At 41.5% G+C, this 18,646-nt stretch overlaps 1 protein-coding gene across 5 annotated transcripts; it reads left to right on the forward strand.

Moving 5' to 3' along the window:
• Positions 1-778: 778 nt before the first annotated feature.
• On the forward strand, positions 779-17,822 carry LOC120746203 (signal transducer and activator of transcription 1-alpha/beta-like). Of its 5 annotated transcripts, none has more exons than XM_040051544.1 (25): positions 779-912; positions 3,637-3,767; positions 4,518-4,662; positions 4,748-4,843; positions 6,442-6,528; positions 6,621-6,699; positions 7,079-7,170; positions 7,349-7,500; positions 7,976-8,134; positions 8,243-8,335; positions 8,745-8,804; positions 8,892-8,912; positions 9,009-9,099; positions 9,227-9,268; positions 9,908-9,997; positions 10,100-10,198; positions 10,291-10,426; positions 10,740-10,795; positions 13,153-13,250; positions 13,339-13,478; positions 13,743-13,931; positions 14,017-14,092; positions 14,173-14,269; positions 16,495-16,545; positions 17,469-17,822. In XM_040051544.1, exons 2-25 carry the CDS (start codon positions 3,640-3,642, stop codon positions 17,499-17,501), a joined length of 2,310 nt encoding a protein of 769 aa, XP_039907478.1. In that variant the 5' UTR covers positions 779-912; positions 3,637-3,639; the 3' UTR covers positions 17,502-17,822. The 5 variants fall into 5 exon arrangements, with proteins under 5 accessions (XP_039907478.1, XP_039907482.1, XP_039907479.1 ...); XM_040051545.1 differs by having other exon boundaries at positions 781-912; positions 3,640-3,767; XM_040051546.1 differs by lacking the exon at positions 779-912 and having other exon boundaries at positions 3,640-3,767; positions 13,156-13,250.
• The last annotated feature ends 824 nt before the right edge of the window (positions 17,823-18,646 follow it).

Consider the following 18,646-nt stretch of genomic DNA (forward strand, 5'->3'; position numbering starts at 1 on the left):
ATGTAGCTAATGCCCAAAGAAAAACTTTGAGAGGTCTTTGGAAAGCCTGGGGAAATACTGCTCAAAACCACTTAGAAAATTACAGGAAATTCTGACTTCTTGGAAGAAATGTGGGCTGGGGCAAGACTTTTGTTCTCCATTCAAGTTTTCAACTTTGTAAAATATAAGAACTACAAAGAATAAATATTAGTGAAATAATTACGTTTTAAAACCGGTGATTAGCACCTTTTTGTTGTCGGTACAAGATTATAACTTTTGATATTTAGACTACAATAAGATTTTTTTTTTAAAGTTTAGTTTTTTTGTTATGTTTTTTAAATACGTCTTTTATTTTCAGTTATTACTTTCTTATTCCAGAATTTTTTCACATGTCAACGATCAAACATAATTTTTAAGTTAAGTTTCAGTTTCAGAGTTGTAGGCGTCCTTGCAGCTTTCGCTTTCTCTGAAAACACGTGGTCACTCTTGGCTCTTCTGTGTACTGACTTTCCCCCTCCGAAAAGCCTGCGTCATGTTGCTTTAAACTCAATTAAAAATACATTTTATGTACAGTGTCTTTCTCTTTGACTTTGTACAATGACAAAATACATCTTGACTCTTGATGTTATGCTTACAGGGGCAGCTTTAAACAAAAAAACTCCTGTGAATTTTTTTTCAGGCATGCTTGGTAGCTGTCAACAACAGCCGTTTTTCCCTCTTTGTGATTGGCTGTCTCGTGGAAAAGGGCGGGGGCTTGTCGTAAATGGTGTGCGGTGATTGGCTGATAGTGTTCCGTAAAGTAAGCTGCGCCACTGGAGTAGAAAAAAGGTAGGAGAGCTGTGTGGCTTGTTAGGCACATTTAGGGACTCAAGCGTTTTCGGAAACACAACTTACTTCCCGTGGAAGCTTGTACACGTTACCTTTACATTAAAGGTAAGTTACACGACTTACATGTTCAAAAGGTGACGTTGTTTTATATAAATCGCATCTGTGACCCTTTTACACAGCAAGCCGTGCTAGGAGAGCACTTAAACTTGATCTTGCTAATCGGTAATGCTTAAAAAAACGACTCCTGCAAACACTTGATGGCAGTTTACGGGATATAAGCGTTCCTCTGTGTATGTGTTAATATTTGTGTATCTGTCCGTAGCCGTTATTTAAATCAAATCTTAACTTTTTACACGCTTACGTCCATACCTCCAACCATTAGGGGTCCGAAACGTAAATAATTACCTGTCAACCCCGTGTAAAAGTCGGGATCTTAGTCGATGTGTAACACCAGATAAATTATTGTATATGCCGATCTCTCAGGTGAGGCACCAACATATAGATAATCTATTGAGTCTTGTATTGTTAGACGTTAAAATAAGGGGCTCTGCTTGAATCTTAAAAAAGACACATTACCGATTAGAGTTTGGCTGAGGAGAGCTGGAAAGGACCACAGGGCTGCCTTAAGTGACTTGGGGAGCCAGAAAGATTAAAAATTAAAGCTGTGAAATGGATTTATTGGCTATGATCGTCTCATGAATGTGGAATTAGGTCATATATATATATATATATATAGATACACATACGTTTAAATACTCTTAATGATATATTTTTTAACTGATGCTGGAGGCAGAGTCGCATTTGTGGGGAAATTGAAACCTAAGCTGACCTTAGACGCCTCCTACATTCAGGTTTAGCCACTTGGAACAAGATAAATACAGATAAGATTGCGTTTGATTTAAAAAAAAAAACAAAACAACAAAAATGTTAATTTGTCTCTTCTTTAGCTGTCAAACAATCCTGTTTTACAATATGGGAATTAATCTGTGCAGCTAATTACAGTTTGAGCTTCAGTGTCTATGAAATCCAGCTGCTTTTAACAGAAATCAGTGTTGGATGTTCCTTTACATCATCACACATATCTTTCTTTGTTTTTACTTTCTGATCTTAAGTCAGAGCACAACTGAGGCAGGAAGGAGGCGGGTGGCAGCCCGTGACAATCCTTGAGTCAGCACTTATCATTTCACAATTTCTCACACTGTAAACAAGCAGCTGGTTTTCTGTAGTGAGAAAAATGTTTGGGAGCTTCTTGACCTTTGTCTTCTGTCCACAGTGATGCAAGGAGAGTCAGAAATAAAAAAATATTTTCAATTAGATCTTCAAATTATTGAATTATCCTCATATATTTATGGATTTAAGATGAGTTCTTAGAAAACCAAGCTCTGAACAAATGACTAAAAAATGTTTCCTTTATTTATTCAGGATTATTATACATATCTACACTGTATATAAACTTTAACTAAGTATCCACATCTAGCGAATTCTCAAAAAGCGTAAGCCTCATGATAATAGATTCTGTATGTTTTTATTAACTGTTGTGTGTCTACAGCGGAAGACTGCAGACAGAAATGTGACATACATGTCGATAAATTTACACACATGATCTGCTTTTGTGGGCGTTTAATAACCCAGCTAGGGTTTTCTTCAGTCTTTGATGACACACCAGTGAAAAAGTATATAAAATCAGACTTTTTCTGCTTATTTCCAGCTCCATATTTTCACTCCTGGACTCTGCTAGAGTAGCTTTGCATGATTCCCAGATTAGAATAATAATAATATTATAACGGGGCAATCGTGGCTCAAGAGTTGGGAGTTCGCCTTGTAATCAGAAGGTTGCCGGTTCGAGCCCCGGCTTGGACAGTCTCAGTCATTGTGTCCTTGGGCAAGACACTTCACCCGTTACCTACTGGTGGTGGTCAGAGGGCCCGGTGGCGCCAGTGTCCGGCAGCCTCGTCTCTGTCAGTGCGCCCCAGGGTGGCCACAATGTAGCTTGCCATCACCAGCGTGTGAATGGGTGGATGACAGGTTGTGTAAAGTGCTTTGGGGTCCTTAGGGACTAGAAAAGCGCTATACAAATACAGGCCATTTACCATTTTTATTTATCTCATACTTGGTCTCCAGTTCATTCTCTGTCTAAGCTGTTTTAGCTCCTTCACTTTTAAGCTGACTTTAAGCAGCTCTGATTGGCTGCCCCTCACTATCAAGACTTTTGTTGCACATGTTAGAAATATGTGCCCTCCATGACATCATAAAGATCAAAGAGTAGGAAAATAAATTTTTGAAACTGAGTATTTAGAGCAGTCTGAGGCTAGAGCGATTACTCGCACATACACTGTCCTCATTATTTGAGGCTCTGGTGCATGAACATCCACCACGAAACAGGATATGTATGACAGAAAAAACGCTTTAACATTTCTTATCTGTGAAACTAAAATGGTGAATGATCTTGCCTGATGCTCGGTAGAAAAGCCTGTATATATGTAGCCACCTTTTGTGCTTTTTAGGAAAATCATGAAGCTGAGCAATTTGGCCATCACCTACCTGTTGTTTTGAAACTGAGTGGCACTGATTACCTCTTATTTCTGACACTAACACAGATAAAAAGTAATAAAATTAAGTTCATGTTTAATTAGCAAGATTTGAAAATACAGAAAAAATGCACCAAGAGAGTTTATTTTATTGGCATCACTGAGCAGGGAAAGAGGCTACCTCACAGGTTACCCCTGCTGGTCATTAGTAAGAATGCAGCTTTTAGACTCTCCCGTCTTTTGCGTAGACTGTGCCACATCGCGCAAAAAATGTCCTGACAGAGCTGCTTTCATTCACCAGAAGATGGCGCAGTGGGGCCAGCTTCAGATGCTGGACAGCAAGTACCTGGAGCAGGTGGATCAGCTGTACGATGACTCGTTCCCCATGGACATCCGTCAGTACCTGAGCAAGTGGATTGAAAGCATCGACTGGTAAGAAGTCCAAATAAAGGGCAGCATCTTTTTTTTTTTTTTTTTTTGGCAAACGTTTCTCATCGACTCGTTTGAACCATTAAAAAGTTGTTTTTACTGTAATACCTGTACTGATTTACCTGAATTTTTTTATCTGGCATATCCCCTCCATACAATAAAAAGAGGAATAACTAACACTGAAACGAGAAAATCAAAGGTTGCAAAGTAATTCAAAGCAAAGGTTAAACTGGATGTCCTGATGGAAAAGAAAACTGTAGGTGCATTTGTATCGACATCGTAGATCAAACAGAAGCGAGCTCACACTTGTGGACGTGGATCTGGATCTATGGTCCTGCACTGGAAAACAACAGGGTCACCAAGGATATGGAAAGCTTCACGACATTGTATCCACAATGCAGGGATATCTTTGCGCATATTGAGAGTTTTGGTTCAGCTGCACAAAGTTAATTACATGTGGGGAAAAAGTCCTCACAGCCCATAAAATCCTGGTTGTAAAAGTGCAGAAATACCTGTCCTTCATCATCATTTCAGCATCTGTTCATTAACGGTTCCATTGCTAGATTTTTATCAGACCAAAGCAAAAGTGTTTGCGCTAATGAGACTGATAATCATGGACTTCTCAATATTTGGATAAAGGTTTTGTTGAAGCACAGCATTTGCTGGAAAACCAATTTGTAACCCTTTCAAGGTTAACCCCAAACTGAGCATCTTCTGTTCATGCTACTCAAAGACTTACTGTGGTCTCCTCAGGGACACGGTGGCCATGCAGGACTCTCTGGCCACAGTTCGTTTCCACGACCTTCTCGCTCAGCTGGACGACCAACACAGCCGCTTCGCTCTGGAGAACAACTTCCTGCTGCAGCACAACATTCGCAAGATCAAGAGGAACTTGCAGGTCCGACCCTGGATTCAAAACACTTCTGTGTGAGGCAGGTTAAATTCCTTTATGTAACTAAAAGTACGAGCGGTTCTCTCTCCAGGATCGCTTCCAGGAAGATCCCGTCCACATGGCCATGATCATCTCCAGAAACCTGAAGGAGGAGCTGAAGATACTGGAGATTGCAAAGAGCACAGAGGTAAAAGCTGCAGCTCGTTTTCGTTGTTAGAACATAACTATGACAGCAGAATAACACCCGACAGATCTAAATCCTTCCGTTAATCAGACTCTGGCTTTAAATACACATTTACTTTTAGGCTCACACATCTGGGGTTTAAATTATAAACGAGTGTTCAGGATTCAAACAGCTTATAGGTGGATTACAGCCAGCTTCTGGTGCAGGTAGAGCATCGTAAATCCTACCAGATGCAACTTAAAGCAAGAGAAAAGATGCTTTCAAGACAAAAATAGCTGAACAAATGATAAGAATTGTATTACTTTTCCAACTTAATGGCTGCTTGAATGCTCCAAAATCATGCTGATGCATGGTGCGTACACACGTCTGCATGCTCTATGAATCAAAGCCCAATATGCACACAGGGACTGAGTTCTCATTCTTCAAAATGAAAAACCAACAGAAACAACCTCAGAATCAGCTTTTTTCTTATGTACTATAACTTTAGTGCATTAAATAAAGCTCTAAAAACCATTTCACCTTCATGCTGTTTATATTCTCTTACTTTCACAGAGTAAAAAAAAAAAATCCTTTTTTTGTTTTTTTCCCAGTAATTTTTCATCTGCATGATATCTTTCCACTCAAACACAGAAATTTCTATTTCACAGCCACAAGTCGTAATCAGAACATTAAAGCAACCTTCTACTAGATCTAAAAGATAGAAAGAATTGGAAAGGATCTACTTCATTACACCCCTTATACCTTTTTTTTTTTTCCATGTATAAAACTGCAACGCTTGTGGGATAAATTACTTTTAATTTAAAAGGAAATACCATCTGTCCATCCATCCATCTATCTTCTTCCGCTTATCTGGGGCCGGGTCGCGGGGGCAGCAGCCCAAGCAGAGATGCCCAGGCCTCCCTCTCCCAAGCCATCCCCACCAACCTCCTCCACTTATCTGGAGGAACACCAAGGCATGCCAGCTGTGTCCTGGGTCTGCCCTGGGGCCTCTCCCGGTGGGACATGCCTGGAAAAGGAAATACTTGCCTGTGATATCCTCATTGATCCCAGAGTGATGTTTTTGGCCCTGATGAGAAACTGGCTAAAATTTGCTCCTCTGCAGACAGATCAGTGGACAAAACTATGACCCAAGTGAAACGTCTACAAGTCAGAACACTTGTCAAATACCTGAAAAGTCTGAACACCTTAAAACTACAGCAAGTGTTCCTTCTTTATTTAGCATGTTTTGCGATTCTCTGTTTTCTTCCCTCTTCTTTGTTTTTACTTTTAAATGCCTTATCTAGAAATCTGATTAAACATGAGGGTAGCAGCACGGGTTTCTGTTCATCTACACCACATACATTAAGATTGATGCAGTTTTGCTATCAAAACTACGATATACTCTGTGATAATGATGCTTAATGTTAGCTAAGGAGAGCGGATTTTGTCTTAAGATTGAGACACTTGGAGTGGGTGTAATCTTGATCTGATTTCGTTTAGCAGAACTTTAACCTCTATGTCTAAATTAATACCTGAATTCAGTTTCACTTTTCAAGGTACCGAAGAGTCTAAACCTGTTTCTGTTTCAGAGACGTTAAAATGTGTGTCCTCTGTTTCGGTAGGATGAGACCGATGGGGCAGTGTCGGCCATGGTGGTGGAGAAACAGAAGCTGGACAACAAAGTGAAAGAGATGAAGCACATAGTCCAGGTAAAACTATTACGCAGCGTGTAGGTCCCAGCTCGAGGTTGGCCCGGCTCTGCTGGAAAATCTCTAACGGGCTCGGTTCCTTTGACTATCAGGTGGTGGATCAGAACATTAAGAACGTAGAAGACCTGCAGGACGAGTACGACTTCAAAGTCAACACACTGAAGAACAGAGGTGAGGAAATCGTCCAGGCTCAGCTGTAGAACCAAACCCCAAAATGTGATTGCAGTGATTTGGATGGCTGAGGAAGTACTTTTGGTAATACAGTGAAGATCAACATGTCAAGGGGCAATTTGAGTTCTTGGAGGCAGAGAAATAATTTCAGAGAGCTGACTGAGTTTTGAGGTTTTGAGCTAAAGCGCACTTGTTGCCAAATGCGGTGATCTGATCTTAAAAAATTGGAACAAAGTAGCTCGTGTTGGTAAAATTACAGAGTGAAAGGCCTTTTCCAAACTGACATATATTAAATGCTCTTAAAACTTCATTTAAAATTGAATCTATGTTGCTTCCAAGTTTTAATTGTGTGGATTTTTTTTTCCTTCTTCCTCCACAGAGAATGAAATGAACGGCATGACGGTGAAGGAGCTGGAGAAGGAGAAGATGACAGTCGGGAGGATGTGCTTTGAGCTGAAAGCCAAGCGTCAGGTGACGAGAAACACGACTAACATATAATCCCTTTGAGGTCACTGGGCTGTAACAATAAAGTCATTTTGATCTTATAAACTTTTTCTTTCTGAGGAGTTTTAAACGCCATAACAGGACATTTGATGTGACTGATGCGATGGACTCTTGGGTGTGGGTTTTTTTGTTTTGATTTTTTTAGGACGCTGTGCTCGGGCTGAATGAGCTGCTGAACGTCACTCAGGCCCTGCTGGCAGAGTTGATCTCCGAGGAGCTGCCCGACTGGAAGCAGCGTCAGAAGATCGCCTGCATCGGTGGCCCGCCCAATGCCTGCGTGGACCAGCTGCAGAACTGGTGAGCCGCCCTCTCCATCCCATCTCTTCCTTTTTAACCGCCTCTTTCTTCACTTCCTCGTCTGCTTAGCCATCAATCTTAGTGTCTTTTTCATTCTTCCACCTATATTTAATATTTCCCTCACCTTCCTCATCGTCTGCCTCTTAATTTTTCCATCAGTTTTTTTTCATCAGTTCATTTTGATTAAACACCTGCGAGGATGTGAACCTGTTTGAGAAGAAAAGTTAAAGGGGTTTAATAAGATGTTAAAATAGTTTGATAAAAGACGTAACATGGTAGATAAACAGATGAAAGTGGTCACTAAACAATATGGAAAATCCTAAATAGAGGAGATAAATGACTGAAAGTAAATGGAGAACCAAAAGTAATCCAGGGTCCAGTTCATGAACAGTTCTTCGGTCGACTGGGTGCTTCATCTGTTGACAACCTTTTATGTTGGTGTGTTATCTGATCTTCTGTCCTCGCCCTCCTGCAGGTTCACGGCAGTAGCGGAGAGTCTGCAGCAGGTCCGTCAGCACCTGAAGAAGCTGCAGGAGCTGGAGCAGAAGTTCACTTATGAGAACGACCCCATCACAGTGAAGAAGGCTTACTTGGAAGGCCGAGCTCTGGAGCTCCTCAAAAACCTGCTGTCCAAGTATGAAACCCTTCACTCTTTATTGTTGTTATTATTATTATTATTATTACCATTATTATTGCTGAGTGTTATTATTGGCTGTTAACCTGGATTCTGATCTGTGTGAAGCTCTCTAGTTGTAGAGAGGCAGCCTTGCATGCCCACCCACCCACAGAGACCACTGGTGTTGAAAACAGGCGTCCAGTTTACAGTGAAACTTCGGTAAGAAGTTAAATGTGAAGTGTTTACGTGTCTTTCTGCCCTGACCACTAAATCATTTTTACATTTATATAAGTTATATAATAATTCATATAATTTCTCATTTATATAATTTCTAAAAAAATAAATAAAACCAGTTTATTACCACTCTTGGTCCTGTCATGCTTGGTATTGATCCAATACTGATACCAACATTGGTATCCATACTATCTATACATCCCTGAGCCTGGCTCTGCTGGAGGGTTCTTCCTGTTAAAAGAGAGTTCTTCATCCCACAAAATAAATAAAATGAGAATTTTTCCTTCTTTGTTTTGTACCCAAATGAAATGAAAACGCAGAAATTGCATCAGGTGATGTTTATCCGTTGGTGTGCGTCAGCTTCCTGTTTCAGTCTCGTTTCCTTTCGGTTCAGGTTTCTGGTGAAACTACAAGAGTTTAACTACCAGCTCAAAGTCAAGGCCCTGTTTGATAAGTAAGCAAATTCTCACCTTTGCTTTTGCCGCTTTGAATCATCATGCTGCATGTTTCCAAATATGTAACACTTTTTTTTTCTCCTCAGGGATGTTACAGAGAAGAAAGGGTGCGTCTGAAATCCATGCATACACATTGAAATATATAACGTGTTATTCAGTAACGCAGCTGATTAATAGCTTTCCATTGATAATCTTTGAATCAGGTTCAGGAGGTTTAACATTTTGGGGACAAACACCAAAGTCATGAACATGGAGGAGTCCAACGGCAGTCTGGCAGCAGAGTTCAGACATTTGGTAAAATCAGTGTCTTAGTATTAAACCCACAGTATTCCCTTCCACTGGTTATATATTGTTTTTATTATTTAGGGAGATTTCTTAGACACCCTAATAGTGATGCCTTTCCAACTTAATCTCCATACAGCAACTCAAAGAACAGAAAGGACCTGGAAACAGAACAAATGACGTAAGAGCCTTTAAAACTTTATTCCATATAATACACAAACCTGCTCTGTGTGTTTGAGACTGCAGGTCACATACTGGCTGTTTTACAGTCATCATAGAGGCCTTCAATATGCAACAGACTCGTCTACCTGGATGTTTTTTCTTCCTCCTTCTCTGCGCTTATTCTCTTGTGTGGTGGAATATAACCACAAAATTAGTAATTCTGTCCAGGCCGAATGTCACATGAAAATCACCGTTTCAGCTTCCCAGGGCATGTTAGTGCGAAAGCTTCAAAATAAAAGTTCTTTAGAAAAAACTGAAGGGATTTTATAGAACTAACAGTGGCCTAAAAAATCATTTTATATGTAATGCACACTAGAAAAAGATAAGAATTCATTGTCCCGCATTACAGCTTACATAGCTATATGAGGAACCTTATTCCACTTTATATGTAACCTCTGTAAATGTGACGTAAGGACAGATATGGACACATAGTTTGTTTTGTTGGAGAAAGATTGTAAACTACATTTGATGTGGTTTTACGTGTAGATTGGTGATGTAGAGTGAAGTTTAGTTACAGGAACGTTGCATGCTTCCTGCAGAGGCTTGGGGAAGGGTGTTGTGTGTTTTGGGTAAGCTGAGTGTGTCTCTGGGTGTTCAGGGTCCTCTGATTGTCACCGAGGAGCTCCACTCGCTCAGCTTTGAGTCGGAGCTGCAGCTCAACCAGTCCGGACTCGACATCAAACTTGAGGTGAGACCCGCCGCCTGCCCTTTGTTCATGCTCAGAATTAAACTGGAGTTGATAGAGGAGATTAAACCCTGCTGCTTCCTCCTGTCGTTTTTTTATTTCTAGGCCATTTCTCTGCCCGTGGTCGTCATCTCCAACGTCTGCCAGCTACCCAGCGGCTGGGCCTCCATCCTCTGGTACAACATGCTGACCACGGAGCCCAAAGTGAGAACACGCTTTGATTTCAGTCCGCTCCTAGCACCTCCACGTACCCTCGTTTTTGTCTCTTACAGATCTCGAACTGTCATGTTTTCCAGAACCTGAAGTTCTTCCTCTCCCCTCCTGCGGCGAAGTGGTCTCAGCTCTCCGAGGTGCTCAGCTGGCAGTTCTCCTCCGTCACCAAGCGAGGCCTGAACCAGGAGCAGCTCAACATGCTCGCTGATAAACTGCTCGGTGAGACGCACAAAAATAACATGTGGTAACGTTTTAAGAAAATTCAAGGCCACTAAATATCTTTTAAAGTCTCTGTTTTATTCATAACAGGCTTAAACCTTAACTATAACTAAAGATCTTAACCCTCAATCTGTCGTTTCTTTACTACTGATGAAATATAAGACGATCCGAGGCTCAGAAAGCTGCAGACCAAAACGAATGGCTCAAAGTCAACAAATGGCCGACTGTCACTGCTGTGCTAATAAACTTCTACCTGCAGCACACATGAATAACCTGCAGATGTTTGTCTGTTTTTGTCTGTTTTTCTGTGAAGGAACCAAAGCTCAGAGGAACCCGGAGGGACTCATCCCCTGGACCAAGTTCTGCAAGGTGAGCCATAGTCTGATAAGCCTCATTTATCCAGCTGATAATGATTTCATTTATATTCAAAACCAGGAGACTCAGAGGGCAACGTAACAATCACAAAGGTTAAAACTTAAAAAAAAAAAAATGCAATTATGCAGGTGTTGATGTAAATAGTTACAAATAAAAATAAAGTCCGTAAAGACTGTTTGATACACTGTACTGCCAAAAGTACTCACTCGCCTGCCTTCACACACACACATCAACTTGAGTGACGTCCCATTTTTAATCCATAAGGTTTGATATGATGTTGGCCCTTTGCAGCTATAACAGCTTCAGCTCTTCTGGGAAGGCTTTCCATAGGTTTAGGAGTGTTTTGAGGAATTTTTTACCATTCTTCCAGAAGCACATTTGTGAGGTCAAACTGTTGATTTGAGGACAGGACTCTGTGCAGGCCAGTCAAGTTCTTCCACACCAAGCTCACTCATCGATGTCTTCATTGACTTTACTCTGTGCACTGGTGAACAGTCATGTTGTACCAGGAAGGGACCATCTGCAAACTGTTCAAAGCTGAGAACATGATATTGTCCAACATGTCTTGATATGCTGAACCCTCTTACTTCCTTTCACTGGAACTAAGGGTCTGAGCCCAACTCCTAAAAAACAACCCACATCATAATAACTGCTCCAACAAACTTTACACTTTGCACAATGCAGTCAGACAAGTACCGTCTAGACCAGGGGTCTGCAACCTTTAACACCCAAAGAGCCATTTGGATCCGGTTTCCACGCAAAGGAAAACACTGGGAGCCACAAATACTTTTTGACATCTAAAATGAAGATAACACTGTATATATTGTTTTTTACCTTTCTGCTTTGTGTGAACAACTAAGGTGTGTTGCTTATGAAATCCATGAAGTGCTACAGAGAAAATTACATTTTATTTATGTAATGAACACATTTTGAACTCTTAAAGAAATATAACAAAAAGGAAAATGATCCATGTAGCAAAGAAAAACTGTTGTGTGCCACCCTTATATCGCCTTTGGGCTTTTGGAGCGTAGCAGAGCCTTGACCTGAATTTTAAAAAATAATTGGAAAAAAGCACTACGCTACTATGCAACGGGGCGATCGTGGCTCAAGAGTTGCCAGTTCGAGCCCCGGCTCCGACAATCTCGGTCGTGGTGTCCTTGGGCAAGACACTTCACCCGTTGCCTACTGGTGGTGGTCAGAGGGCGCCAGTGTCCGGCAGCCTCGCCTCTGTCAGTGCAATGGAACTTCTGCTCCTGAACCTCTGCGCACAGTGAAGTGACTTTCATCTTTGCGCGGGACTGTAAGCTGTCATCTGTGAGGCGTGAGCGGTGTTTGTTTTTAACATAGTTCACGGTGGAGCTGCTGACATAATGTGGATCTGAACATCTATAATTGGCCTACCAGGGGTTGAAAGTCTCGGTAAATGCACAGCGTTTCGGCGGGTACACCGGCTTCCGCGAGTGTGACGCTTATTTTGAGCGACGAAAAATAATAAAATATAATTTTATTTTTATATTTCAAAATCACAATCTTCCAATTTAGAACTACAAGTTTAAAAAGAACTAACACAAAAAATACACTTCAGCTAAATACTTGTCATTTATTTTCCCAAACCACGCGGAGCCGCAGTATAAGGACTGCGTCTACACCAGGTTGCCGACCCCTGGTCTAGACTGAAAACTGTGATTCTTCGCTCCAGAGAACACGTTTCCACTGCTCTAGAGTCCAGTGGTGGAGTGCTTTACACCACTGCATCTGACACTTTACATTGGCAGTCTTTGGTGATTGACTTTGGAGAAAGTCTGCATCCCACAGCTGACTGGAATATTTAGTAGTAAGGAAATTTCATGCCTGGACTTGTTGCACAGGTGGCATCCTGTCACGATACCATGCTGGATTCATTCAGTCATTCATTCACTGAGCTCCTCAGAGCGACCCAAATGTTTGTAGAAACAGTCTGCATGCACAGGTGGTGGATTTTATCCAGTCGTGGCCATGGAAATGACTGGAACACCCGAATTTTAAGATTTGGATGGCTGAGTGAATACTTTTGGCAACATAGTGTATTTATATCAGTGTCTGCATCTATATCCATCTAACAAGTGGGTATCTTTGTCATCAGCTTCTTTTCTATTGGACCTAAGTTTACTCCCAAATAACATTAAAACAATCTTTAAAGGCTTTGAGTATAACTGACGCTTGAGCCACGTTCCCATGGCTGCAGCCTCCTCAGGCAGCTTGCTCCAAAGCCTTGACTCTGGAGCAGCTGCCTCGTGATCTGAGCCAACAAATATTCGCCTGTAATCACTTTTATTCATCGTGCACTGAACCAGACTTTGTGATTCGTCCAGCAGCAGAGCGCAAACGAGAAGGCGTTCCCTTTCTGGTTGTGGATTGAAGGTATCCTGGATCTGATCAAAAGACACCTGCTGTCCCTCTGGAACGATGGGTGAGTGGCGCTCTAGTGAAGCTGTGAGAGTCCGTGGGGGGAGAATTTAAGCGGTAAACGTGAGTTTGTTTGTTTTCTCCTCCTGCAGCTGCATCATGGGATTCATCAGTAAGGAGAGGGAGAAGGCTCTGCTGACTGACAAGTGTCCGGGCACCTTCCTGCTCAGGTTCAGCGAGAGCAGCCGAGAGGGAGCCATCACCTTCACCTGGATCGAACACGACGTCCACGGTAATGAGATAAAGTCACTTCATTTGACCTTCATTTACACTTTCAACAACACAAAACTTGAAATTTTGAAGGTTTTCATGATTAAACGTCTCTAAAGATGTGGCTGCACTCTAGTTGCTGACGAGACATTTTTATTTTGGGAGATTTCTCTACGACTTCAAATCAAACCACATGAACCAATAGCCTTGATGTCCTGTGCAAGAAGTAAGTTTGAAGGAGGTTTAGTCCTCAGATTTAATATCTTTGGTCTCTTTTTCCACGCAGACAAGCCGGTCTTCCACTCCGTGGAGCCGTACACGAAGAAGGAGCTTTCCGCCGTCTCGCTCCCCGACATCATCCGCACCTACAAGGTAATGGCAGCGGAAAACATCCCAGAGAACCCGCTTCGCTTCCTCTACCCCAACATACCCAAAGACAAGGCCTTTGGGAAGTACTACCCCAAACCATCGGAGGGTAAGAGCTGCCGTTACGTTTGGTTTTCGCCCATAAATACTCTGATAGTCTGCAGACCTTCATCCAAGCTTCATTTACCTTCCAGCTGCTGAACCGATGGAGTTTGAGGACACGGACAAGACTGGCTACATGAAGACGGAGCTCATTTCGGTTTCAGAAGTGTAAGCAGAGAGAAACAAACGCATCACGACTAAAGAGAAAGACTTAACGTGTAATCAGAGTTTGTGTCCGTGTGGTTCAGACATCCGTCCAGGCTACAGGACAACATGATGCCGATGTCTCCGGACGACTACAAGGCTCTGGAGCAGTACGTGAGCCCCAGAGACATTGACGCTGTGGTGAGTCAGCACTGTTTAGACTATAAATTTGGTATTAGCCGAGCAGTAGTAAAACTTCAAAAAAGTACAACGCAAACCAGAAATGAAGTCTGTTCACCTTCAAAGTAAAAGTTACAATCTTTGTAACCTAGGGTGCTTGGAAAAAAAAGCGTCTGGACTTCTTTAAGTTTCCTTTAACCTCCTAGGACCCGAACTCTTCCACAGCATGCATTTTTAATTTCTCTGTGATATTTGGGCATATTGGGGCCCGATGAATGTAAAAACAAAGAATTACCAGATTATTTTATTATTTTTTTTACCTTTTGTTTTTAAGAAAAATAAGAGCCACATATGAGGATATTCGTTTAAAATTTTGACAGAACAGTAGCAGTATAATGTCCTCGTAGGTGTATATCAGGCCCTTGTAGAGCAAAATTGAGTATTTTGGTCTAAATAACCCAAAATGTGATGTCCACATATGTGGACGCCAGGTCCTAGGAGGTTAAGATGTTTCACCTCCTATCCAAGAAGCTTCTTCAGTTCTAAGAGCAATTGGTGGAGAGTCCCAGCCCTGTAGTATTGTCCACAAGGGGGTCATGGACCCCAATTGATCCTCTATCGAATCACAAAGTCCAAGGTGTGAAAACGGTGTGGGTCACAATCAGCCAAGGTTTCGGGTGTACGCCTTGTGAAGCCCAGCCCCACCCTATCATGTGATTTACCGAGGTCAGATGGCCCATGGTGTGAGTGGGCGTTAAGGTGTCTGAGAAGGGATCTCAAAACTGGCGTATAGATGGCAGACAGTTGGCGTTGTAAACCATCGCCTCTGTTCAAAGACAGTCGTTCACAGTGGACATAGATGGCGTCTTTCACTCCTCTTTTTTTCAAACCATCTGTCCTCTCTGTCCAAAATGTGAACATTGGCATCCTTAAAAGAGCGACCTTTGTCCTTTAGATGCAGATGAACAGCTGAGTCTTGTCCCGTGGAGGAGGTTCTTCTATGTTGTGCCATGCGTTTATGAAGTGGCTTTAAGTCCAGATGCTTTTCTTTCCAAGCTCTTTAGACTATGATGACCTGGATGACTGAGAACCTTCACAGACTCTCTTTGTCACCCTTTGCCAGAGCTTTTATTTTGAAGGCAAACGATCTTGAGCAGTTGGGCAATGTCTGTAGACAAGTCCAACTGCTCACAAGGAGGTCTTTGCCAATCGGATGGGCAATACGCATTTTTCCCTAGCAACAGGTGGTTGTCAGGGACCAAATTGTCAGTACGTTTAACTGAGGCTTTAGCAATTATTTTCCCACCAACTATCACAATTCATTTCTCTCTCACAACGGGTCTCTAAGCGTGTGTGAGTGGAACTTTATTTGCTCGATCCTACATCGTCACAGTGACAAAATGGCGGACAAGTTAATATCACATGCTTATTGGTCATGTGTCCTCAAATCCTCAGTTTTACCCATCATCACTTGAAGTTGCTGGTTGTCATTGACTCTCTTGTCACCACCTTGCTGCTTTCTGTGTGGATGGCCCTTTCAGCACCACCTTGTGGCAGTATGCAGATTGCAGCGGGCAAGCAGGAGCCCGAGGATTTGGACTGATTCTGGTTCATCTTCACTTTCATTGTTTCCGTGTGTGTGTGTGTGTGTGTGTGTGTGTGTGTGTGTGTGTGTGTGTGTGTGTGCGCACTTACTTTTTGGTGAACGAGGTCGCCACAAAACCGAGAGGTCCTGTCAGCAAGACCATCGAGTTTGGTGCAACCAGGAGGGTGAACCTGAAGATCAAACGTCCTAAAACATGTTACTGTTGTCTTCTGTCTATGCAAAGATGCAAATTAATGGAAATTTGCTCTGCATGCTCTGAATGGGGACAATTGTCCAAAACCCATCAGCAGTGATTCCCCTCACTTGGCCATCAGTTAGAAATGATGAAGGAGCATATTGATGGCGTCTGAAAGCAGCTGGCGCTGAATCTTTACACTCTGATGTCATTTAGAGATGAAAAGAGAGAAATTTTGAGTAATCTTTGTCTCTTTTTTTAAAAACACGGCAGTATAAATGACCTTCTGCCCCTGGAGAAACAGTTTTTGTTTTGTTTTTCCTCTTGGCACTGCATGATGTCATTGAAAAGGGACTTCCTTTTATGGACACCAGTTTCTAGTGTTGGGACAGGCTCCAGCCCCCCTTTACTGCATCAGCTGTTCCTGTTGTCTATCCCTCTACAATGTTTCTGTCTGTCTTCTAGGTCTGCTTTCAGGCCAACAATCTGCTGGATCTCGAAGACTTTGACCATCAGGTAGATGCAGCTTCAGTGTTGCGCTGCTGTGTGTTAAAGTTTAGTCGGTGTAGCTTTGACACACCTGCTGCATGTTGCCATACTAATGTTTAAACTCCCTCAAGTGTTTAGTACATCATCCTCACTTGTGTGGGCCACCCAGGTAGATTAAGTTTATTTCCTTTTTTTTTTTTTTCTTCTTTTAAAAAAAAAAAAATCCATCTGACAGGACAACGCCGTCCATGATTTGGACAGCCCTCCTCGTTCTTATTTTCAAAGTTTAGGGTCCAGCATGATTTTGGAAGGGTTTCTGGCAGTTTAGCAGTTAAGACTTGATCGGAAGGCGAGAAGGTGCAAGGAAAGATGAAGCAAAGGATTGCTGGTTGACCAAACCCAAGCTTTCAGCTATAAGGCATGCGTGCCTGCTAACCAGTAAACTAAACTGCACCACTGGTTTTTAGACTGGCTTCTGACATGCCAATTTCTGATATGACTTTGAACTGGTTTCTGACCCTTTTTTGACATGAGTTTTGACTGTTTTCATTTTTATTTGAGTCGGTAGCTGCGCTTGGTCTCAGTATTGTATTTTTTCACATAATCCAGTCTGCCTCTATGATGTTGAGCTCTGTACTGTGTGATTTAGACCACTGGCTACAGGACACATTGTTCTTCATGTAGCTGAGAATATTTCCCAGATGTATTTTGGCCTAAATTGTCTCAATTTTGTTGAAATGAGAACATTGATAATAAAAGCATGAAGCTCTTCTTCCTTGCTAACCCTGTTACCCTGTAACTGCCAGCACGTTTTGTGTTTTTCTGTTTTCTCTGTAATATTGTAGGTTCTTTACCTTACAATATAAAGCGCCTTGAGGGAACTGTTGTTGTGATTTGGAATTATATTAAAAATAAAAAAATTAAATCAAATTTTACTTATTTCTTTTCAGATGAGTGCAGCAGACTTTCGAGATGGAAACTGAAGGGAAGTCATATTCCTTTGACCTTCATTCTTCTCCTTGTACTGTACTTTTCACCAGAGGTCATCAGGTTATGTACTCGACTCTTAGATTCCTGTATGATTTTGACAGCACGGTCACCTTTCAGAAACAGGAGAAAATTTTCTCCTTTTTATTTGTACATAGTGTTTCTTTTTGATTAACTGTGAACTTTAAAGCCCTCAGTATCCTCTGCTGTAAAACTGTAGCATTTAAAATGTTTCTGCTTGCTTCATGAGAAATGATCATCATAAATCACTGTTTGGATTCATTTTATCAGTATAATAAATGCTCGTATTAAAATGAGTCAGTCATGCTTTGTTTTTAAGGTATAAAAACGTACTCTTTCACTCACCCCCTCCCTGATCCTGTTGTGAGGTTTCTTCCTGTTTAAAGGGAGTTCTTCTTCCCCACCATCGCATCATTTGATGGTTAGGGTTCTTTCAGTAATACTGTCTGATCTTTACCTTTATAATAAAAAGCATTAAAACAACAGTTGCTATAAAATTATATAAAAAGTATAAAATTAAGTTAACCTCCTAGCACCTGGCGTCCACATATGTGGACATCACATTCTGGGTTTTTGCTCTACAGGGGCCTGATATCCACTTACGAGGACGTTATGCTGCCACTGTTCTATCAAAATTTAAAACAAATGTCCTCTTATGTGGATCTCATTTTTCTCAGAAACAAAAATCGGGTTAAAAAAAAATAAAAATCTGCTAATTCTTTGTTTTTACATTCATCAGGTCCCAATCAGCCCAAAGAGCAAAGAGAAATTAAAAAGGCCATGAAAGAGTTCGGGTCTTCGGAGGTTAAACTGAACTAACACACTGTTAAGGTTACAGGTTTTACACTGATATTTTTCTGCTGCTTCTAAACTGGGCCAAGTAACATCAGTATAACGATTGATACATGTACTGTCAACAGAGCAACTGATTTTACAAAGATGAGAGTTTAAACAATGCAGACTAAAAACACAGCTGCTGCAGTGTGAGAGGAAAAGCATTGTGAGGTAATATACTATTCAAAGGATGTTCTTCAAAAGTTTTGGCCAGTAAGGCTGGAAAAGATCTAATACATTAATAAAGTTTAGACTTTGTGAAGGCAGGAAGTGAGTTGAGACTCAC

This window comes from Simochromis diagramma, unplaced genomic scaffold (genome assembly GCF_900408965.1).
Source record: "Simochromis diagramma unplaced genomic scaffold, fSimDia1.1 OVJJ01000107.1, whole genome shotgun sequence".
Classification (NCBI taxonomy): domain Eukaryota; kingdom Metazoa; phylum Chordata; class Actinopteri; order Cichliformes; family Cichlidae; genus Simochromis; species Simochromis diagramma.